The 23,311-nt window shown below is 39.3% G+C and overlaps 4 protein-coding genes across 6 annotated transcripts; 1 reads left to right on the top strand and 3 right to left on the bottom strand.

The window, feature by feature from the left end:
- Positions 1 to 1,027: 1,027 nt before the first annotated feature.
- On the bottom strand, positions 1,028 to 2,906 carry LOC149253899 (benzyl alcohol O-benzoyltransferase-like). Its single transcript, XM_089456958.1, has 2 exons — positions 2,348 to 2,906; positions 1,028 to 2,257 (listed from the first exon to the last, which is right to left on the bottom strand). The coding sequence occupies exons 1-2, from the start codon at positions 2,777 to 2,779 to the stop codon at positions 1,343 to 1,345; spliced, it is 1,347 nt and encodes a 448-aa protein (XP_089313084.1). The 5' UTR covers positions 2,780 to 2,906; the 3' UTR covers positions 1,028 to 1,342.
- Positions 2,907 to 7,957: 5,051 nt separating this feature from the next.
- Positions 7,958 to 8,937, bottom strand: LOC149253900 (uncharacterized). 2 transcript variants are annotated; one of them, XM_089456959.1, is made up of 3 exons: positions 8,617 to 8,937; positions 8,430 to 8,495; positions 7,958 to 8,320 (listed from the first exon to the last, which is right to left on the bottom strand). In XM_089456959.1, exons 1-3 carry the CDS (start codon positions 8,931 to 8,933, stop codon positions 8,269 to 8,271), a joined length of 435 nt encoding a protein of 144 aa, XP_089313085.1. In that variant the 5' UTR covers positions 8,934 to 8,937; the 3' UTR covers positions 7,958 to 8,268. The 2 variants fall into 2 exon arrangements, with proteins under 2 accessions (XP_089313085.1, XP_089313086.1); XM_089456960.1 differs by having other exon boundaries at positions 8,430 to 8,520.
- Positions 8,938 to 9,309: 372 nt separating this feature from the next.
- On the top strand, positions 9,310 to 14,336 carry LOC149253901 (uncharacterized). Its single transcript, XM_089454620.1, has 4 exons — positions 9,310 to 9,789; positions 9,889 to 11,250; positions 11,734 to 13,232; positions 14,129 to 14,336. Exons 1-4 carry the CDS (start codon positions 9,310 to 9,312, stop codon positions 14,334 to 14,336), a joined length of 3,549 nt encoding a protein of 1,182 aa, XP_089310746.1.
- Positions 14,337 to 15,441: 1,105 nt separating this feature from the next.
- On the bottom strand, positions 15,442 to 16,421 carry LOC149253902 (uncharacterized). Of its 2 annotated transcripts, none has more exons than XM_089456962.1 (3): positions 16,101 to 16,421; positions 15,914 to 15,979; positions 15,442 to 15,804 (listed from the first exon to the last, which is right to left on the bottom strand). In XM_089456962.1, the coding sequence occupies exons 1-3, from the start codon at positions 16,415 to 16,417 to the stop codon at positions 15,753 to 15,755; spliced, it is 435 nt and encodes a 144-aa protein (XP_089313088.1). In that variant the 5' UTR covers positions 16,418 to 16,421; the 3' UTR covers positions 15,442 to 15,752. The 2 variants fall into 2 exon arrangements, with proteins under 2 accessions (XP_089313088.1, XP_089313089.1); XM_089456963.1 differs by having other exon boundaries at positions 15,914 to 16,004.
- Positions 16,422 to 23,311: the final 6,890 nt, after the last annotated feature.

The raw sequence follows: 23,311 nt of genomic DNA on the forward strand, positions 1-23,311 counted from the left end.
ACTTCATTTCACTGGTCTGCAATTTTTGGAGGGCACACATCCGAGAGGTTGGGAAATCCCTAATGTTATAGGGATATGTTTCATTATCCACAAAGTCATTCTTAGTTTGCATGATGTCAGAGTTCCCATTCGCACAATAAAGGATCGATCTTATAGATTTGCTCCAAATGCAATACATTTTTCTTGAGGGTTTCTTTGATGGTGTCACCCAAAATTCCAAATGTGGCGGTGGTGTTTGGCTTTAGGTGGACGAAGTATGACATTACAGGTTTTATTGGAATGGTGGACCGAGTACCAACATTAGGGCGGAAGCATTGGCTCTCTGGGGCCTCTTGTGGATCTCCAGGTAGCTGTGTATGGATATTTTATTTGTATATAGAGACTCACAAGTCCTCATCAATGGTCTATAGTCAAACCCAAATTCTCCCCCACATCTTTCTTCTTGGATCACCCTGATCAAATTTCTCCGCGGTACCTTCACAACCATCACCTTGTGGCACATATTCCGCAAGAATAATCATGCTGTAGACTCACCATCAAAGCTTGGGATTGTTGATTATTATGGTATCATACATTATACATCTTTGGAGAGAGAGACAATATGGGTTGAGGGCTCTTTTCTCTTCCCATAGTTTGTGGTTATTGACTTTTCATATTTGATTCATGCTAGTTATTGAGTATTTAGATAAAATGTCACTATTTCATGCTAGTTATTGAGTATTTAGATAAAATGTCACTATTTCAAGACAGAGTGGATAGTATTTTTTTGAATATGGAATGATATGTATAGATCATTTTTCTCAATCGGCTGGTATAACTAGAAATACTCATTGAAGATATGCATTGCTACATAATATAAATAAGCCCCCTTCAACCAATATAAATAATAAAAGCTCAATTATTACGTTAATAAATGCGGTTTATTTCAAAATAGGTTTCTAGAATTTCTGTTTAAAAAAACACAGTTAAATGATAAAAAAAACACAGTTAAATGATAGCTCTCCTAGTTAGATGAATGAATGCTAGTTACATGAATGAATGCGGAGTGCTTCGGCAACATACAGTAAGGAATGAACACACGCTGGGTTGTTTATTTTTAAAAGAGTTTTTCGACATAATTTTCTTGATGTTACTCTAAGGCAACTCCTACGCAGCTAAACAACTTGCAGTGTACCCAATTTACTTCACTGAAATACAAGGACACTGTTGGGCGAGGTACCCACCTCATTTTATTCATATAAGAGCAACTTAATACGAGATTTTATTCAAATAACAGCAACTTAATACGAGATTTTATTCAAATAACAGCAACTTAATATAATTAAGCTTGAAGATTGCTATTTTATATCGAGGATCGGAGGTATGGGGCTGCGTTCTCGATAGCTTCATTGATTTCTGATTCAAATATTTGCATAGCAGCGGGCGGCAAGCATACTGGAACCACTATGCCTTCCACCCCACTTCTGTTACGATAAGGGACGAGGAAGCTTGTCAAGCCCGCCGCTGCCGCTGGTCCCAATCCACCTTGTGCTGGCCCGCCGTACGCTGCTCTTCCCCACCCCAAATCCACATCTCTAAACCCGATCTTAGTACAGTCCGAGACCCCATAGGTGCCCACCACTGTGAAGAGAGGGTGCCCTCTCAACTCCATCAAATCTATCACCGATCGCATGTACTCGCTATTCACGCTCATTTTCGCTTGGCGGATCAACTTCACAGCGAAGGACAACGGTTTGGTTGCCAGCTCTCCTGCGGTCGTCTTCGCGCACGACAAAATGATCGCATTGCCGTAGAAGTTTTCGGGAATCGGCGGGTCGAATCTCGCTCGGCCATCCAAAGGGAATATGAACCGAACTTCCTGCTCAGCGGGCAGTTGGAGAGCCCTCGTTCTGGAACGCCACAAACAGGCCGATAGAACTTCAAAGGTCGGGCACTTGCCTTGCCCTACTGCTTGTCTCTTCAGCGACTCGATCTCCTTCGGCCCGAAAAAGACTGAACTCTGCCTCATCTCCTTCACGTTCGCCATCTGCCCGTCTTTGTCTTCGATTTGATCATATTCGTAGTGGGGGAATTTAACTGTGGGATTCGTCCGCGGTCGGAGGATTTCTCTTTCCCAGACTGGACGAACCGAAGGCCTCGCAGCCCCTCTCGCCATTTCGCCGAGAGCTTTCAAGAATTGAACGAGGCCACGCGCGTCGCTCATGGTGTGATTCAAACGAGGGGCGAAAATGAACCCTCCGCATCTCAACCGAGTTACCTGAAATATCGTGATAAGCAACACGTTAAAAAAACATAATTTGGACTGGAATATGAATTGCGTTCATCAAAAAATGAGTTATCAATTAACCTGAATGAGGAGGAGGGGAGAATTGGTAATAGTTTCCGAGCCCGGCACGTCATGCAGCAGATCATCCAAGCAGGGGAAAGGTGGGTGCAGGTCTCCGAATTCCTCGATGGAAACGTCGGCATCAGCTTCCACAAACAGCACGCCTTCGCTGGTGCAGTCCACGAGGAGCTTGCCGAAGGGCGCTTCTCTCAATCTTCCGGCTAAAGGATAGTAAAACACCAAAACCTTCGCCAGCGCTTCTCTGATAACTTTGGCGGGATCCTCACCTTTTTTCGACTGATCGAACCGATAGAATTGAAAGTTGGGAATATGAAATCTGAGAGACTGTTGATCATCTAGATTGGAAAGGTATAGCAACCCTTTGGGAGTAGGCAGGAGAGGAGCGACAAGGATAGCCGGCTTTCTGGTGATTTTCATTTGCAGAGGTGCCATGAAAACAAAGCTGTGGAGAATCAATGAAAAGCTATGAAGCGAGCACGCAATCGAAGATCAGCAGAGCAGGGTGCAGTGCGTTGCAGAGGCAAAGATCTTTGGAGATGGAGGAGACACCGAAGCCTGCGTTTGGTGAGATATATATAAATTGAAACCCGCGTTTCGCAAGTGACGTGACCAGTATAACTAATCCTATACAACAAAGGCGACTTGATATTGGATTTTTAAAATTTTAATTTAATTATTAATAAGTATGTTGAACCATACAACAAAGGCGACTTGATATTGGAGTTTTAAAATTTTAATTTAATTATTAATATGTATGTTGAATAGGTTAGTTTACTTTGAAAATAGTTTTTTAAAATTTGAAGTAAGTGGTATGGATTTAGTTTTTTAAAATTTGAAGTAAGTGGTATGGATTTAATTCTTATCAAATTTTCTAGTATATGAATATATATGTCATTTTTTATCAAACTTTTTAGACTATTAGTATACATGTCAAATTTTCTCTAAGATATTAGTATATATGTTAAATTTTCTAAAATATTTATAGTGATATACATGAGTTAAAAGTTGAAATATATATATATATGTTTTAAACTAAAAAACATTATGTGAAAAAATATCATATCAAGTTAATTATGGTTTTTTAGAGTGATATATGTATTATATAAAGTTAATTATGGTTTTTTTAGAGTGATATAATAGTATTGTATATATGTCAAATTTTTAGAATATTTAGAGTGATATAGATAAGTTAAAAGTTGAAATTTACTTTCAAAGTAATTTTTTTAATTAAATTCATTAATTAAAAAATTCTCATGTGAAATAGTATCATATAAAGTCAATTATGGTTTTTTCAAGTATGTGGTATTGATAAGTCATAGTATTAGCCCATGGTATTGTAACAAATACTATTTAGAAATTAAGAATCTTCATGATAAAGTGACAGTAAGTGTTTTGGTTGTGCAAGTATTACTAAGTCATGAAATTGACCTTTGATATTGCGACGAAGTCTATTTACCATGAGAATTTTTATGATTATATATATAGACATATATATATATATATATATATATATAGATATTTTCTTTCAAATTAATAACACAAATCATTTAAAATAAATTTATAATTTAGTTAAGTTTTATCACTTTTTAAAATTTTGGCAATGTGAAATGTATCATAAGCTAAATGTTTTCATGCTTATGGACGTTTATCAACAATTCAATTTATATGCTTGTCTTAGTTTATCAAGAATATAAAATCATGTATTTGAAATATAAATACTAATTTAGCTAGAGGCTCATTCTACAACCCAAAGAGGTGTAAGTATGTCCATGTTCAACTTGGAATTGACATGTGTCCCTATATATATATATATATATATATATATATATATATATATAATTGTTAGATATAATAAAAAACAAAAATGAATATAAGTATTTAGTTTGCTTAATTAAAAGTAGTATAAAACATCAATAATCTCACTCTATGTCCATACTAAGAAGAAATTGTAAAAATAGTACACTCGCTCTCCACCATAAATAAAATAAAAAAAATGAATATACCTGGTTGGTTTCTTTAATTAAAGTTATAACAAAACATCAATAATTTCACTTTATGACCATATTAAGAAGTGGTAAAAATATTTCACTCTCCTACTCAACCATAAATAAAATATTTTGAAGTCCATATTAAACAACATAATCTTATATCAACTTTATAGAGAAATAAAGTAGTTAAAAGTTTAAAAAGAACTATATATACATTATATAAACTAATTGATTTTTTTTAGTTTATCTTTTTATATATATAGGATCAAATTGTAGACATTTTTTTTCAAATTTTGCACTCTAAAAGAAGTTTTCATCTCAAGAGATTTGATCATTCTGGGTTCTTGCTAGATTTGTAATTAAGATAGATCTTGTTAATAACAACTTATGTTAACCACTTTTAATGATAATCTAGTAAGAGCTAAGCGCGATCAAATCTTCACAAAATTTGAATGAAATTTTTTCATTTTGATCTTCTCATTATTTATATATATATATATATATATATATATATATATATATAAAAAGAGAGAGACCACTTGTCATTTTCATTATTTATGTTGCATTTTTTAATCTATAAAATAGAACAAAATTTACATGGGCGTAGTAGTGAGATTGCTTAAAATATATACTGGTATGTATCCATGAATCTATAAAATAGATCAAAATTTACATGAGCATAGTAGTGAGATTGCTTAAAATGTTTCACCTCCCAGTATATATCCATTTCCATTTTAAGCTTAGATTTAAAGTGAGTAGAGAGGGATCAAATTTCTTCAAGTGAAAACTTATTTTATAGTGCAAAAAATAATGTGTAGTTTTTCATTGTTTAAATTGTATTTTTTAATGCTATAAAGATTACAAAATATGTGCACTGAAATGGTTTTCTATTATTATTATATTTTTAAGTATATGTCAATATTAATTTATATTAAAATATTTTATTCATAACCCCCATTGCATATTTTATTCTATACAATTTTAAATATTTTTTTTAACATTTTTTTCGATATATAGATATATAGAAAGTTGATATAAGGTTTAAAAATCTTATTCACATATTTTTTTTTCTTTTTAATTACTTTACATGAAATTATATTAGGTCATATGGACAGAATGACCCTCTCGACTCAATAAAGAAATATTTTTTTTTCTAGTTGCTTTATATAATGTATATATAATTTTTTGTTTTATTTTTAACTACTTTAGTTTGAGAGTGAAAGTGAAATGTTTTTACCGCTCCTTCATAGTATGGACATAGAGTGAAATTATTGATGTTTATTATACTTTTAATTAAACAAATGAAACACATATATTCATTTTTATCATATCTATTTTTTTCAATATATATATATATATATATATATATTTAAATGACACATGTCAACTCCAAGTTAAACACAGACATATCATACTAGGTTGTAGAATAATGAGAATCTCGGCTCTCTCTCTCTCTCTCTCTCTCTCTCTCTCTCTCTCTATATATATATATATATATATATATATATATTTCATCATTAATTTGAAAATATGGAAAATAAATAATTTAAAATAAAAACTAGTACAACCACATTATTAAAAATACTCAATGTAGGTGTTTTACATTGAAAAATAATAAAATAATATTTACATTAACAATAACAATAACAATAACAAATAGCTATAAAAAATTGTATATCTTTCACAAATAAAATACCTCAATTTGCAGTTTAATTTCACCCAGAGATAATGTAATTAATGCACAATTTCCTCATTATTTAATATAGAGCGGACAAGTGGTATTTAAAATATTATGCTAAGAAGCTAATAGACAAAATGACCTTTGCAGTGGAATCTGGTGATACAAAAGTTTAGGTGAGATTGTGAATTTTTGTTGTTCAAAATATTCTTTTGAATATATAAATAGATTCAAAAAACCACGTGACACTCAAATTTTGTAGATTAAACAAATTAATCTTGTGATTCTTAAAATTCTCAACTTAATAATTAGTAAAATTAATCGGACAAAAATACAAAAAAAAAATACTGTGTAATTTAACTTTCTTTTTTGAGGTGTTCTAGAGCAAGAATGCATGTATGAGTGTCGTTTGTTCACTGAGCTTTCTCCCAGCCTCCGCAATGTCCTCAGCTTTCTCCCAGCCTCCGCAATGTCCTCTGCAATGTCCATGTAATAACCCTGGTAACTTGTAATTTCCGGTAATTGTTGTGGTAAAAACAATATGGTTGACAACTTGTTATTAAGACATTATTATTTGTTAAAAGAAAATATAATGAATTATTATACACATGTGTTGAAAGAATGATGGCAGCCTCAACAAAGGGGCCTTTTCTATTAAAAGAAAAGAATCAGTTAAGAAACTGAAGAGGAGACAACTGCCTCTCACCCAGAAAGGGGTGGAAAGGAAAAACCTCTGGGCTGTTAGGGAACAGGCAGAGGAGACTCCAGAGGAGAGAGCAGAGTGTGAATACTGGGTTAAGTCTGGTTGTGACCAGATAACCCTGCACCGTGGTGCTTGAATCTTGAAAAAGGCTGTGGCCTACAAGATAGCTCGGAGGGGAGATCCAGTGCAGTGGATTCTCGAGGTTGGGAGGATAAGAGCTAGATTGCTGCAGGTGAACCTTACAGTAAGAGCGACAGTAGCAGATTATCAGGTATGTCTCATTAAATAGGTTTTCTTAAGAATCAGGTAATGATAATTTGCAGAATATAGCAGTCTGGATTCTTATTTATAAAATAGGAAACAGAGTTTAAGCAAATACAAGTATTTATATTTTTCGTTATTAAGGAGATACCGATATATCTACAGTATGGTATTTATTTACAGTCAACCGTATGATTCCTCAATGGCAACAAAAGCCGTGGTTAAAGATATATTTGTATTAGCTGATAATTCCTTTTACCGAGATTTAAAAGATACGGTTATACAACTAATATTCTTGAGACAGCGAATGAACAAATAAATATACGTTTACAGAGTAAACCTCAACCCTGTCGACCATACAGATCTGGTTATGACATACAAGTTATAACAGAGATGAAACATGACGCGGCAGGAACCAAATAAAGAGAGAGAGCATTCTAAAATCAGCAAGAAATAGTATATATACAAGTGAATGCGAAACAGTAAAATATTTTCAACGCTTATGAACTTGCAAAACGAGACCATATTCAATACTGACGTTAACCAGTGATAAGAAGACGGTTACAAGCACTGTATTAAGAGTCAGGTCTTCAGTAAAACAACGAAGCCGTGAAACTGAAAAGAACATCATGGTTACAGCAGTGATGAGTAAACTCTTAGATAAGCCTTAAACTAGCATTAGACCGCAAATGTCACGGCATGCCGAGCAAGCGAGGTGGAAATACTGTACGCATAAATAACTGGATATGATGCAAATCTTAATATCAAATTCGGGTAAAAACCCTCATGCAACCCATTGAATATAGGCGGAGAGGAAAGGACTTGCTTCCATTACTCCAGAAGCAAGCCGTAACCATATGACCGCAGCAATTGAACCAGGATAAAATAACCATGAATATCAAATAAATAAATACAGTATCACAGGAATGGAAACATACGCATATATATTAACTCCAATCAAGAAATCGATGAGTGCCTGAACTGAACCATAGATATGCATGAGTTAATAGAAAGGTTACAACCCGAATCAACACAACCAATGCTATTATAAACTGTGAGTAAGGCAAGCTTAACAATGTTTAACTGTAACAAAGCCCGAGCGAGCGGGTCGGGTAAACCCCAGTTCATGATAACGGCAAGCCATCAAAGAGTATAGAACTGTACAACGATTAAATACAAAACTTATTCTATAAACGTCTGTGATTATCAAGACCAGCAACCAAACCCTCGGTTGGCCTGTGGCCGTAACCGATAAACCTTAACCTCAGGGTTCTGTGGAATACAGAGCCGGCTAAGAGTGCCGCCCGTGAACCACATCAAAACTTGAAGCCAAAACAACAGACCTGAGCACAAGAACATCGTGCATCAGTTCCGTGTCGGGTCACTGAAGACCGTCAAACCTCCATTATAAGCTGACTCAAACGATTAAGTATACAGTTGCGGATGACTTACCTGAAGTGTGTGCAAATCGATTCAGAAAACTGCTTGAATGGTCGAGGCCATGGAGTCCGAACCCTCCTGCACAGCATCGCACGGTTATCAACTGTATCAAATGAGGGAGCACATACTTAGGATCTGATAAAACGATGTTAAGAACCAAATGTAAACCTTAAGCAATTGCCATAGTGGGGGGGGTTACCTGTACAAGCAGCGGAGCTGAAAGGTGGAGGAGACTGTCGGAAGAACTGCTGAAACATAGAGTGCAAATGAACCAGAACCGAAGAACTCGGTAAACTTATATGTCAACCAAACCCTAAGGCCATTTTTCACCGTCCGATCTGGAGACACAATCTTCGTCGTTCGTTTGGGCGGGAGTGTGGCACGTTTACCGAATGCACAAACCGTAGAATGGTCACATGGCTCCACATGGCCTACAGCCACCTGGCCATGACCGTTCACCATGTGGCGCTGGAGTTTAATGCCATCCGGACGATGGGAAATCCAATGCACCAACATGTGTTGAGCTATTAAAAAGGTTAATGCATAGTGAGACCATACGAGGATAACATATGTCAAATATCGAATAAGGTGTGTGAGCCATAAATCATAATTCACGTGGATACAATTCTTATATTCGTGTGAAACAAAAGTATCCTAATCATGGTAAATGGGAGGTAGAACATAATAAATTTTTTTTTTTATGGTGAAAGTAGCAGGGTCGTGACAATGTGGTATCAGAGCGAGGTTTCAAAACTGAGACCTCTGGAACAGCAACAAGAACAGAAAGAACAATTATCTTATATATGTATACAATACAATGTCATTAATCATGTCTTTTTGTGTATATCAGGAACATATTGAGACATTCCACAGCTGACAGTTATACAATAAGATGGAGGAAATGCCGGGAGCTGGTGGCATTCCACCAGACAACACAGGACTGTGGGTTCAGCTTGGTGCTGAGACACGCAGTGCTAATCAGGCAATACTTCAAACCGTTCAAGAACTGAAGGGTGAAATGGCACGCTTGCGAGAAGACAATGCACGATTAACTATGGAACAGGAAAGAATATTGAAGAGCTTGTCGGTAAAACAAAATCCACCCTTACCCAGTCCTAGTGCAGAACAACAAAGGGGCACTGAGGGGCGGAATTATGCTCCTGAAATTTCAGAAGAGCGTGAAGATCATTCAGATAACGTGCAAGAGCAGCAGGCTACCAAGAGACAGAAAACAGAATTACAGGGGGAATTTCGAAAAATCAAGCCCCCACTTTTCGATGGTGAACAGGAGGAAGCAGCAGAAGCATGGCTGATTAATATTAATAAATATTTTCAGCTGTATGAATACGATCAAAATCTGAAAGCACGATTGGCTATATTCCAGTTGCAAGGCAAAGCCACCTTGTGGTGGGAAGAAATTAAAATTGTGAAAGGGGTAAGTGAGCAAAGCATAACCTGGGAAAAATTTCAGAAATATTTTAAGGAGAGGTACTTAACTGAGCGCTTTTATGATGAGAAGGCGCGAGAATTTCATGATTTACGACTAGGACAACAATCCATGGATGAATTCATAAATCGCTTTACCTCTCTACTGCGTTATGTGCCTTACATAAAAGAGGAGAAGGCCAAGGTGCAGAGGTTTGTGAGTAGTTTGCCAGCCTATATCAGAGAGCGAATTGAGTTTGACAACCCCCGAACTATGGATGAGGCAATTAGGAAGGCCAGAATTTGCTACCAGCAGCACAAACAAAAGGGAGAAATTCCCAGCAGAAAATGGAATGAGAGAAAAGGTAGCAGAAATGCTGGAAACAACAAAGGCAGCCACGGAAATGGTGGCAAAGGGGCTGGAAAAGGACAGTTTAACAGAAGCACGAGTAAGGGAACTTTCCGGCCTAAGCCAAACGAGAACAGGATTAGTGAACCCCCTGCTAAATCAGAGGTTGAAGGAACCAAACCACCAGTTCAATGCTGGGTATGTGAGGGACCGCACTATGCTAGGAACTGTCCGCAGCGTAAAAGGACTGATCAGATATCTCAAGTCCATGAAGCTTCCACTGTGGGGGACGTGGCACGTAGCGTACAAAGGATCAATGCAGCACTGGAGGACCGACAAGCGGAATATCAACCCTCCATGGTGGAATTCGAAGGTAAGATCTCAAACCTTTCTGTAGCTGTACTTATTGATCCAGGGGCTACGTTAAGTTACGTTAGTCCAAAAGTAGTGGAACACTGTAAGCTACCATCAGAAAAGTTTAAAAACCCATGGTTGGTACAGTTAGCTACGGGAGCCAAAAGGCGGGTTTTAGCTAAAGTGAATAACTGTTCTTTTAGTATAGCTGGACAGCCTGTAAAGGCAGATTTGAATATACTTCCGTTAGGTTCCTATGACATACTTATTGGTATGGACTGGCTGGAGAAGCACTGGTCGTTGGTGAATTGTAAAACCAAGACCATATACTACAAGGATGATTTGGAACAGCAGCAGGAATTGCAGGGAATTAAACGTCCTGTTCAGGTTCGACCTATAACTGCAACACAACTAGCTAAGTGTATTAGAAAGAAATGTCAAATCTATGCCATACAGGTTGGCTATGCGAATCAAAAAGATAAGATGTCTGCATTAAGTGACATACCAGTAGTGCAGGAATTTACAGACGTCTTTCCTGAAGAGATTCCGGGTCTGCCTCCAAGAAGGGACATAGATTTCACTATAGAGTTGGTACCAGGGGCAGCTCCAGTATCGAGGGCACCATACCGGATGAGCATACCAGAGTTGACGGAATTGAAGTTGCAGCTCCAGGAATTGCTAGATAAGCAGTACATTCGACCTAGTGTATCACCTTGGGGAGCTCCAGTATTGTTCGTGAAGAAGAAGGATGGGACCTTTCGCATGTGCATAGATTACCGACAGCTGAATAAGCTCACGGTCAAAAACAAGTATCCTCTACCCAGAATAGATGAACTTTTTGATCAGGTGAAAGGAGCAAAGGTGTTTTCCAAAATTGATCTGCGATCTGGTTATCATCAGATCAGGATCAAGGATGAGGACATTGCCAAAACTGCTTTCCGAACACGCTACGGGCACTACGAATTCGTAGTGCTACCTTTTGGTTTAACCAATGCGCCAGCCACCTTTATGTGCATGATGAATAGCGTGTTTCACCAGTTTTTGGACAAGTTTGTACTGATATTCATTGATGACATTTTGATATATTCTCGTTCCCAGCAGGAACATGAGGAGCACCTTAGATTGGTGTTGCAAACTCTTCGGGAGCATCAGCTTTATGCTAAATTTAGCAAATGTGATTTCTTTAAGGAAGAAATTCAATATTTGGGTCATGTGATTACAAATGAGGGAATTGCGGTTGATCCTGAGAAGATAAAATCTATTATGGAGTGGCCTACACCCAAGGATGTTTCGGACATCAGGTCCTTCATGGGATTAGCTGGTTATTACAGGAGATTTGTGGAAGGCTTTTCGAGAATAGCCTATCCTATTACCTCATTACAAAAGAAAGGAAGGGCGTTTAAGTGGACAGCAGAATGTCAGCAGAGTTTTGATCGTTTGAAACACCTACTCACCACCGCACCCATCTTAAGAATTGCAGATCCTAATAAGGATTACGTGGTGTGCACTGATGCAAGCAAAGAGGGCGTGGGGGGAGTATTGATGCAGGAAGGGCGGGTAATAGCCTATGAATCTAGGAAATTAAAAGAACATGAACAGAAATACTCTGCATACGATTTAGAATTAACCGCTGTAATTCATGCCCTTAAAATGTGGCGACATTATCTTCTCGGAAAGAAATTTCTGCTGTTAACCGACCATCATAGCCTAACGCATTATTTCAATCAGCCCACTTTGAACGCGAGACAAGGTCGTTGGGCAGATTTTCTAAGTGGGTTTGACTTCGAAATAAAACATTTAAAGGGCAAAGAAAATCGGGTAGCAGATGCCTTAAGTCGAAAAGTTCATAATTTATGTGAGCTTTCAGCCAGCCGGTGGCAGAGTTCGCTGGTTGAACAAATAAGAACAGCAGCGCACCACGACTCAGAATATCAGCATTTGAAAGTGCAGGTACAGCAAGCTGATCATGACAAGTTACAGCAAGGGTATACACTGGATAGCACTGGGATGCTGTATCTCAATGGAAAAATGTATGTACCCAACTCCGGTGACCTTAAGAAGCTGATCTTAGATGAATTCCACATCAGCCATTATGCCGGTCATCCAGGATATCAAAAGTTGGTTATGGCACTCAAAAAAGAGTATTACTGGCCTGGAATGAAAAGGCAAGTGGTGGAATATTTGGCAAAATGTTTGGAGTGCCAGCAAATTAAGGCTGAACACCAGCACCCAGCGGGACTGTTACAGCCCCTACCTATTCCGGAATGGAAATGGGAAACCATCTCCATGGATTTTATAACTAGTTTACCACGAACGAAGAAGGGTAATGATTCTATTATGGTTGTAGTTGATAAACTAAGTAAAGCAGCACACTTTATACCCGTACAGTCTACTTACAAGGCGGTACAAATTGCGCATCTCTTTATGCAGAATGTGTTCCGCCTGCATGGAATGCCAAAGGTAATCATATCGGACCGTGATGTGAAGTTCACCTCCACTTTCTGGAAAACATTGTTTGCTGAGTTGGGCACCCAGCTGAATTTTAGTACAGCATATCATCCACAAACCGATGGACAAACTGAGCGTGTCAATCAGGTATTGGAAGATATGCTGAGGGCAAATGTGATGCTCAAGCCTACTCAGTGGGAAGAATATTTGCATTTGATTGAATTTGCCTACAATAATGGGTATCACACCTCCACCCAGCTAAGTCCCTTTGAGGTTTTGTATGGGCGAAAATGCCGCACACCCTCGGGTTGGAGTGGGGTAGAGGATAAATTGAATTTGGGTCCAGAAATGTTAAAGGACATGGAAGATATGGTAAAGAAAGTACGAGCAAACCTAAAGGCTGCACAAGACAGACAGAAAAGTTTCGCAGATAAGAAAAGAAGATTTGCAGAATATAAAGTGGGTGATCATGTGTTTGTAAGGATTCAAACTAGAAGGAGCGCACTGCAGTGGAGCGGGTGCGCTAAACTAGCTCCCCGATATTTCGGACCATTTCAGATTCTCGCTAGAGTAGGACCGGTGGCCTACCAACTTGCTTTACCCAGCCACATTAGGATTCACAATGTGTTTCATGTTTCTGTCCTAAAGAAATATGTGTATGACCCTAGACATGTTATACAATGGCAAGATGTACGGGTAAGAATTGATCCGATTAGGTTTAATTATACCACTACACTTAATGAGGAATTGATTAAGTGCTGGTTGTTTGCAGGTCGAACCGGAAGGCGGGGTCCTAGTCGAACCACAGAGCATTCTCGACCGGAGAGAAGTGCAGCTGCGGAAACGGGCTATTACCCAAATTAAGGTGCTGTGGCAGCATTATGGCCCTGAGGAGGCTACGTGGGAAGACGAGGAACTTTTCAGAAAAGCCTATCCAAATTTATTTGATAAGAATGGACATCGGGACGATGTCCAATCCTAGGGGGGGAAGATGTAATAACCCTGGTAACTTGTAATTTCCGGTAATTGTTGTGGTAAAAACAATATGGTTGACAACTTGTTATTAAGACATTATTATTTGTTAAAAGAAAATATAATGAATTATTATACACATGTGTTGAAAGAATGATGGCAGCCTCAACAAAGGGGCCTTTTCTATTAAAAGAAAAGAATCAGTTAAGAAACTGAAGAGGAGACAACTGCCTCTCACCCAGAAAGGGGTGGAAAGGAAAAACCTCTGGGTGGTGAGGGAACAGGCAGAGGAGACTCCAGAGGAGAGAGCAGAGTGTGAATACTGGGTTAAGTCTGGTTGTGACCAGATAACCCTGCACCGTGGTGCTTGAATCTTGAAAAAGGCTGTGGCCTACAAGATAGCTCGGAGGGGAGATCCAGTGCAGTGGATTCTCGAGGTTGGGAGGATAAGAGCTAGATTGCTGCAGGTGAACCTTACAGTAAGAGCGACAGTAGCAGATTATCAGGTATGTCTCATTAAATAGGTTTTCTTAAGAATCAGGTAATGATAATTTGCAGAATATAGCAGTCTGGATTCTTATTTATAAAATAGGAAACAGAGTTTAAGCAAATACAAGTATTTATATTTTTCGTTATTAAGGAGATACCGATATATCTACAGTATGGTATTTATTTACAGTCAACCGTATGATTCCTCAATGGCAACAAAAGCCGTGGTTAAAGATATATTTGTATTAGCTGATAATTCCTTTTACCGAGATTTAAAAGATACGGTTATACAACTAATATTCTTGAGACAGCGAATGAACAAATAAATATACGTTTACAGAGTAAACCTCAACCCTGTCGACCATACAGATCTGGTTATGACATACAAGTTATAACAGAGATGAAACATGACGCGGCAGGAACCAAATAAAGAGAGAGAGCATTCTAAAATCAGCAAGAAATAGTATATATACAAGTGAATGCGAAACAGTAAAATATTTTCAACGCTTATGAACTTGCAAAACGAGACCATATTCAATACTGACGTTAACCAGTGATAAGAAGACGGTTACAAGCACTGTATTAAGAGTCAGGTCTTCAGTAAAACAACGAAGCCGTGAAACTGAAAAGAACATCATGGTTACAGCAGTGATGAGTAAACTCTTAGATAAGCCTTAAACTAGCATTAGACCGCAAATGTCACGGCATGCCGAGCAAGCGAGGTGGAAATACTGTACGCATAAATAACTGGATATGATGCAAATCTTAATATCAAATTCGGGTAAAAACCCTCATGCAACCCATTGAATATAGGCGGAGAGGAAAGGACTTGCTTCCATTACTCCAGAAGCAAGCCGTAACCATATGACCGCAGCAATTGAACCAGGATAAAATAACCATGAATATCAAATAAATAAATACAGTATCACAGGAATGGAAACATACGCATATATATTAACTCCAATCAAGAAATCGATGAGTGCCTGAACTGAACCATAGATATGCATGAGTTAATAGAAAGGTTACAACCCGAATCAACACAACCAATGCTATTATAAACTGTGAGTAAGGCAAGCTTAACAATGTTTAACTGTAACAAAGCCCGAGCGAGCGGGTCGGGTAAACCCCAGTTCATGATAACGGCAAGCCATCAAAGAGTATAGAACTGTACAACGATTAAATACAAAACTTATTCTATAAACGTCTGTGATTATCAAGACCAGCAACCAAACCCTCGGTTGGCCTGTGGCCGTAACCGATAAACCTTAACCTCAGGGTTCTGTGGAATACAGAGCCGGCTAAGAGTGCCGCCCGTGAACCACATCAAAACTTGAAGCCAAAACAACAGACCTGAGCACAAGAACATCGTGCATCAGTTCCGTGTCGGGTCACTGAAGACCGTCAAACCTCCATTATAAGCTGACTCAAACGATTAAGTATACAGTTGCGGATGACTTACCTGAAGTGTGTGCAAATCGATTCAGAAAACTGCTTGAATGGTCGAGGCCATGGAGTCCGAACCCTCCTGCACAGCATCGCACGGTTATCAACTGTATCAAATGAGGGAGCACATACTTAGGATCTGATAAAACGATGTTAAGAACCAAATGTAAACCTTAAGCAATTGCCATAGTGGGGGGGGTTACCTGTACAAGCAGCGGAGCTGAAAGGTGGAGGAGACTGTCGGAAGAACTGCTGAAACATAGAGTGCAAATGAACCAGAACCGAAGAACTCGGTAAACTTATATGTCAACCAAACCCTAAGGCCATTTTTCACCGTCCGATCTGGAGACACAATCTTCGTCGTTCGTTTGGGCGGGAGTGTGGCACGTTTACCGAATGCACAAACCGTAGAATGGTCACATGGCTCCACATGGCCTACAGCCACCTGGCCATGACCGTTCACCATGTGGCGCTGGAGTTTAATGCCATCCGGACGATGGGAAATCCAATGCACCAACATGTGTTGAGCTATTAAAAAGGTTAATGCATAGTGAGACCATACGAGGATAACATATGTCAAATATCGAATAAGGTGTGTGAGCCATAAATCATAATTCACGTGGATACAATTCTTATATTCGTGTGAAACAAAAGTATCCTAATCATGGTAAATGGGAGGTAGAACATAATAAATTTTTTTTTTTATGGTGAAAGTAGCAGGGTCGTGACAGTCCAGGAGTTGTTCTGACGTTATTCTCACCTCTTAAATTGAAGTAAATTCGTTTAAGGTGGTTTTCTCATGGGTGCGCAGGAAGGAGCGAGGAGCGCTACTACTGCACTTTGATGGGTTATGCCTGCTCTATCCGCCATCAAACTGTCCTAAATTGATTCTGGTACGATCCTACCTTTTCCTTATGGTTTGTATCTCCTCCTCTTTATCTCTTTTTGTGAACCCCGATCCACTTCATTTTCTCTCCTATTTGCATATTCTGGATGTTTGCGTATTTTGGATATTTCCTACTATAATTCCTAGAAGGGTGAGTTTTTCCCTTATACTACTAGCTTCATTGCTTCTCATATCATGTCATTTTCGCCTCTCCATTCACTTTCTTCATTCCTCCACTCAGAATTCCTCCACATTGTAGTGTTCCTCTGTATCGCTTCATACCTTCTTATTTGCATATTTCATTCTCACATACTTACTCCCCCCAGACGTCCATATGCCCCACTGGACTAAGCTCCTTAATCTCTTTTGTCCATAGTTTTCATTGGGGGAGGGATGTTGTTTTCGCATTACAAATTATAAAATTCTCTGTACCCGGTGGTATAGCTCTTTTATTGTTTCACATCCCTGTAATGCTTTCGGTATCCGGATTTGTAATCAATGGGGTGGACATGCCCGGGATGCTGTTGTTGTTGTTGCTGTGAAGGCTTATAACTCTTTTTCTTTTTTAGTTGTTCTTGTATGGAATCTCTCTCCATGAATTCTGCTCGGCTCTAGTTCAGTTCTGGACTAGTTTGATTTTCCGGCACTGATGTCTAACATCATTTTCTGGCACAATTTGAATTTTTGGTTTGGGTTGTTTTGTTACTTCTGTTGCGAGGTGAATGGGGTCTGCATCACACATACCACTCTGTCATTCGCCATCTAACAATCTGGATTGGGATCCCCACCCCACCGTCCTTTATTGTATCCTTATTCTCTCTTTTCCTAACCCTGATTACTTACCTCTTTTAGATTTATTTTTAGTGGCATCCCTCCACATTTGGCGTTATGTGGGTGACATCCCCCATGGCCTCAGTTCATTGTGATTATGACTCTGCTGATTTCAAGAAATTCTCATTAGTGATCCTCTGCTGCTTCACTTTATTTTTCGACCTACCATCTAATCAACCATTAAAATCACATTCCTTTCCCACACTTTCTCCGGGTTGTATTTGGGTCTTTTTTCATCCATATGTGCCTATGGACATTCTAGAATCAGACACCTCAACATAGGCGGTGTTCGTCCTTGCCACGATGGATGCAGAGTCTAAATTTAGGAGGAGGGTCTCATCTATCCACGACACTTGGCACTTGTCTCAACCATTGATGCATCCTCCAGATGGCCAGCATGCAGACCCGATTTTGCATGGGATTTCCCATGCGGTTCATGAACATTGATCCCACCATCCCAATAGATCTATTAAAATCACTACTTCAGCTCCTGCTCTGGTTTTCGACCATGACGTGTTGATTGATCAAGTGACCAGTCTTCAGAAGCGTGCTCTCGTGGGTAAGTGGCATTTTGCATAATTGAGTGAAGTTGATATGCGGGTTTGGGTAGACACCAAATGGAAAACATTGTTAAGCTATATGCCTATAGTGGTTCGCCTCCTAAACGAGTGGTATAGTTTCCACTTCCTCTGCCAGGAATACCTCATGAAAATCAAATCCATTCCTTGGATTAACGGGCAAAGTTTTATGGAATTGCACTCATGGTACATTGGCTTCAACCCTTTGAAGGAGACTCCCCAAAACAAGCTGATATGGGTTAAGCTCCCTGGCTTATCCATCGAATTCTGGACATGGAAAGTTTTCATGGATATTGGCAATGCCATTGGAAAATTTGTGTTTGTAGATCCTCAATGTTTGGGTGCACCTGATAAGCGGGTGGCCTGGATTCTTATTGAGAAGGAGTACAGGGGAGGGTTTCCAGATCATATTGAATTGAGCTGGGGTGACACACATTTGGTCCAAAGACTCGATTTCTTGGGGGTTCCATTTCGATGTCTAAACTGTCACCACACTAGACATCTGCTGGCTCATTGTCCATGGAGGTTGGGTGGCAGATCCGTGGCATCCTGTCGACATCACCATGGCAATTGGTATTAAAACAAAGAGGCACCAGCTGATGCTTCTCCACGTATTTGGCTTGAAACTCCATCTCTCGGGCATAGCTCTCCTCAATATGCAGATAACTCGAATCTTGCCGCATCTAGACATCACTATTCTCAATTATCTGCTAATCCTTTTGATTCCGCCCCTATTCCTATTCTATCATCTCCTCATAATTCTGATGAGTTTGATGTTCCCTCCACCGAAGCCACCTCACCACATCTGACTAAATAGAACATCTCTTCTCCTCGTGACGGTCTGCCACCTCCGCCTAATGTTCCACGCCATCTGACATCACGAGACCTACTCTCTTCCACCTACATCATGCATGTCCCTATGCTATCATCCGCTCGTGTCACTCCACATTCCTTGATGTCGGGATCCGGTCCTACATCGCCACACTCTCCTCTAAAATCCCCCACAAATTCCATGGACAGTGACCTTGATTTTATCCTACAAGAAAAACACTAGATCTCCGGTTAATCACTATTCACAAGCCTGCTGGTCACTCATCCTCCACATCATCCCCTCATCTGCTAGGAATATTATTGTTCGTCAAAAACAAAACCATGGCAGCAGGCACTTTTGAGGTCGTTCCCGACCTCTCCCTTTTAGTCCCATTGATGCACATTCTCTCATTGATGTCCCCATCGCCGGTACTTCCTCCCCTTGGGCCCTTGGAGCACGGATGCATGCACATGGGCAAACATGACATTTATCCTCTCACTTAATATGCAGGGACTGGGGGCCACCCCAAAATTCTTGGCCCTCAGAGAAATTTTCTCTTCTTTTCATCCCTATATTCTTCTTCTTTAGGAAACGATGAATGCAGTTCCTCGGGTGGTTGAGTACTTCATAAAGATGCTTCCGGACTGGTATATGGTGGCCACTAATGCACATGGCCTCTTGGGTGGGCTGGCTGCTATCTGGGATCCTTGGTGGGTCAATGTCAAGGCTTTTTCATGTTTTGCTGGCATCCTCCTTGCTGGTCACATTCTCAGGCTCAAGGGTAGAATTCACATTCTTAATGTCTATGCACCATACCGTGGTCAAGCCATTTTTTGGGATAGTCTGATTGAGTCGGAGTTACCAGACTTTACTTCAATCATCATTGTGGGGATCTAAATTGCACTATTTGCTTGAATGAGATTTGGGGATGTTCCAGAAAGGTAGATGTCACAGTTGATTGTATTAAGGATATCATCCTAAAGCACAATCTAGTGGACATTTGCCCCTCCATGCTTATTCCCACTTGGGACAATGGGAGGTCGGGTGTGGGATATATTGCAAAGCGACTAGATCATTGTCTCCTACACGATCAGACAATTGAGAGGCTTGGGATGGTATATTCTGAAGTGGCTATTTTCTATATATATATGATCACGGACCCATTACACTTCACTGGAGAAGGGATGACTATAGAGGTGGAATGCCCTTTAAATTAAATAGGGTATGGCTTGAGGATCCATATTTTAACTCTCTCGTGTGTGATGTGTGGAACATAGGCGGGGTTTGGTGCTCCTCTCTCATGCGGCACATTCAGGACAAGCGCGGATCCTGCAACGGGAGGTTGAGGCATGGGAGAAAAGGAAAATATGGCATATGAACAAAGAGCTTGCTGCTATTACTAAAGAACTTCTAGATATCCACCCACATTTAATTAGACAATATCTACCTAATGTCATTCAAAGTCGAATGCAAGTTTTGGAACTCTAAAGGAAAAAATTGCTCCATATAAAAGAGACTACTTGGCGTTTAAAAAACAGAGGAATTTGGATTTGGGAAGGGGACCGAAAAACCAATTTTTTTCATAGATATGCAAACTATAGGCACAGGATAAATTTCATTTGGGAGATTTCTGATTCACATGGTAACAAGCTTTAGTTGCAGCAAGACATTAGTAGTGTTGTCAATTTCCACTTTCAACAAGCTTACATACAAAGGGATTTGTTTTGCCCGGAGGATCAAATCTGGGGGTTCGAACATTTTCCTACCATGTTTGATGAGGATGCTAATTGAGCGCTCTATCATCCTGTTTCGGCTGAGGATCCTGGGGGTACTGAAATCGTTCAAGGGGAATAAGTGTCTTGGCACCTACGGATGGATAGAAGAGCTCTTCACACATTTTTTTTATCTCTCTAAATAGGACCTTGTTGATATGGTCGAGGAATCAAGGGTTTAGGGATTTATACATCCTCACATAAACTCCACTTACATTGCACTAATCCCGAAGATGACACATTCTCTCACATTTTCCGATTTTCGTCCTATATCTCTTTGTAATCTGGTTTACAAGATTATCTCTAAATCTATTGCAAATCGGATGAGGCACACCCTCTCCATGTATATTTCCCTATAACAGTTTGTGTTTCTGCAAAATAGACAGATTCATGATGCTGCGGCGATTGCCTAGGAATGTATGCACTCAATTCACACAAAAAATTAAATGTTGCTATCATGAAGGTGGATTTAGAAAAAGCATTTGACTGTTTGGATTGGGTCTATTTAAGGCTGGTTATCCACAAAATTGGTATACAAGCTAGTGTTGTGGAGTGGATTATGGCCCGTGTTTCAAATGTACAATATGTTGTGGTTATTAATGGATACCCTAGGACATTCCTCAAGGCTAGGAGGGGTCTTCGGCAAGGCCACTCTCTATCCCCACTTTTATTCATTCTGGCTATGGACGGGTTGAGTCTCCACATTAAAAATGCTATGACCAAGGGACATTTCCTTGCCCTTCACCTTGGCAAGAACATCCATATCTCACACAACTTCTTCGTGGATGACGTGCTCATCACAGGGATCCTCAACAAGTTTTCTTGGCTTCATCTTTTTCATATTTTCACTAAGTTTGGGAATGAATTTGGCTTAATAATGAATCATTTGAAATCTACTATTGTACATGACCAAAGTGATATGGAAGTTATTGCTTACATTCAGAAGCTATTCGGAGTGGCTTATGAGATATTGTCAAGGGGTATGAAATGCCTCGGATTCCATATCAAACCATGCAGTTACAAGGTCAATGACTCGATGTGACTCGTGGACAGATTCTATAAAAATACATCTCACTGGGAATACAGACGCCTATTCATGGGGGGTCGCATCACATTAACACAAGCAGTAACCATCACATTGACACAAGCAGTGACCATGCAGATGGGAGTGTACTAGGCACACTTATTCCATATGCCACTCACCATCATCAAAAAACTCAATGGGATCATAGCCAAGTTCATCTGGTCTGGTATGAAGAACAAGAACAAATTCCATATTACCAAACTGGATCATATTACCATGCCGAAGCGTCTAGGTGGCTGGGGCATATTGGATTTGAGGAGAATTGGTTGTGCATTATGTTGAAAATGCAACAAGATGATGGAGCTTAGTGGAAAGGAGTCGCCTTCACTAAGTGGGCCCACAGGCTATTTTTGGCGCAAAGTCTATTTTTAGACATATGTATCATGGTCTATGAGTTGCAGAATGCTATTTTGTGGATGATTGGTCATGTTGCTAAAAATATATGGACTTCTATTTTTAGACATATGGGCAGATTCTATTTTTAGACTGCGAGGCTAAAAATAGAACAGTCGGCTATTATTAGCTCATAATAATATTTGGACTATGAACATAATCTTATCCTCTTGGAGCACTTCAGTTTGAGCTACAGATGTGGCACATGCAGCTGTCAAAAGGAAATACGCTTTTCTTGTGAGTCAGTTGAGCTATTGCATGGTGGACTTCAGTTAGAACTCAAGTGGTTGAGTTTTGGTGGAGTTGATTGAGGAGTTGATGGAGTTGTGTTCAGTTTGACTTGGTTAAACTAGTTGTATTTAGTCTAACTGCAGAATACACTAGTGATGAGTGATGTGAATTAATTTTTAATTAATTCAATAATTATTAACTCATAAAGCAACTAAAGAATACATCATTTAACTCAATTCATGGACAATTCGGTGGAGACAAGTGTTAGAGGTTGAGATTGCTGTCAGTTGTGACTATAGTTGTGCATGAGATTTTCACAATCAATGGATTCAGTAATGCCAATGAGCATTGCATGGTTCAGCCAAGGAAATACGAGTTTGCTTTAGCCATTCATCATCTATTCTCTTGCAGGATTGCGCAGTGGAGGCAGGCAGACAGTGGAGGAGATTTGAACCTGTGATTGATTTAGATCTGAGCTAGTTTTGTGTGTAACAGGTGGAGATAGTACTGAGTACTTGTGAGGAGTATTGTACTATGTATTGTTACATGTTCTCAATCATTATAATATACAGATAGTGTGGGGTTTTCAGCTGTATGCTTTCCCCGGGTTACATATTGTGTTAATGTGCGCATGCGATTGATGTTTCATTGTTTTTAGTGGTGCTAAGTTGATGATCATCGTAGGGGAGGTTATGTATTATGCATGTATTCCGTAATAGTGTATAATCGGGATAATCTCTGTGAATAAGTGTCATATTATTCAAAATTTCTACACAATACTACTTAAATCATTATGGAGAGGGATATTTGGGGTAGGCACCTGGGGTA

This window comes from Pinus tabuliformis, chromosome 7 (genome assembly GCF_031772625.1).
Source record: "Pinus tabuliformis cultivar Carrire ecotype Pingquan chromosome 7, CPIR1, whole genome shotgun sequence".
NCBI classification, from domain to species: domain Eukaryota; kingdom Viridiplantae; phylum Streptophyta; class Pinopsida; order Pinales; family Pinaceae; genus Pinus; species Pinus tabuliformis.

Bases quoted from the DNA above. Each gene is read 5' to 3' on its own strand.
- LOC149253899 (XM_089456958.1), bottom strand. From the start codon at position 2,779: ATGGCACCTCTGCAAATGAAAATCACCAGAAAGCCGGCTATCCTTGTC. The intron at 2,258-2,347 runs GTTAATTGATAA...ACGATATTTCAG, and splicing joins CTCCCCTCCTCCTCATTCAG to GTAACTCGGTTGAGATGCGG.
- LOC149253900 (XM_089456959.1), bottom strand. From the start codon at position 8,933: ATGTTGGTGCATTGGATTTCCCATCGTCCGGATGGCATTAAACTCCAG. The intron at 8,496-8,616 runs GTAACCCCCCCC...GATGCTGTGCAG, and splicing joins CAGCTCCGCTGCTTGTACAG to GAGGGTTCGGACTCCATGGC. The intron at 8,321-8,429 runs GTAAGTCATCCG...TCTTGTGCTCAG, and splicing joins TCGATTTGCACACACTTCAG to GTCTGTTGTTTTGGCTTCAA.
- LOC149253901 (XM_089454620.1), top strand. From the start codon at position 9,310: ATGGAGGAAATGCCGGGAGCTGGTGGCATTCCACCAGACAACACAGGA. The intron at 11,251-11,733 runs GTATCACCTTGG...GATTTCTTTAAG, and splicing joins AGCAGTACATTCGACCTAGT to GAAGAAATTCAATATTTGGG. The intron at 13,233-14,128 runs GTATCACACCTC...GAATGATGGCAG, and splicing joins GAATTTGCCTACAATAATGG to CCTCAACAAAGGGGCCTTTT.
- LOC149253902 (XM_089456962.1), bottom strand. From the start codon at position 16,417: ATGTTGGTGCATTGGATTTCCCATCGTCCGGATGGCATTAAACTCCAG. The intron at 15,980-16,100 runs GTAACCCCCCCC...GATGCTGTGCAG, and splicing joins CAGCTCCGCTGCTTGTACAG to GAGGGTTCGGACTCCATGGC. The intron at 15,805-15,913 runs GTAAGTCATCCG...TCTTGTGCTCAG, and splicing joins TCGATTTGCACACACTTCAG to GTCTGTTGTTTTGGCTTCAA.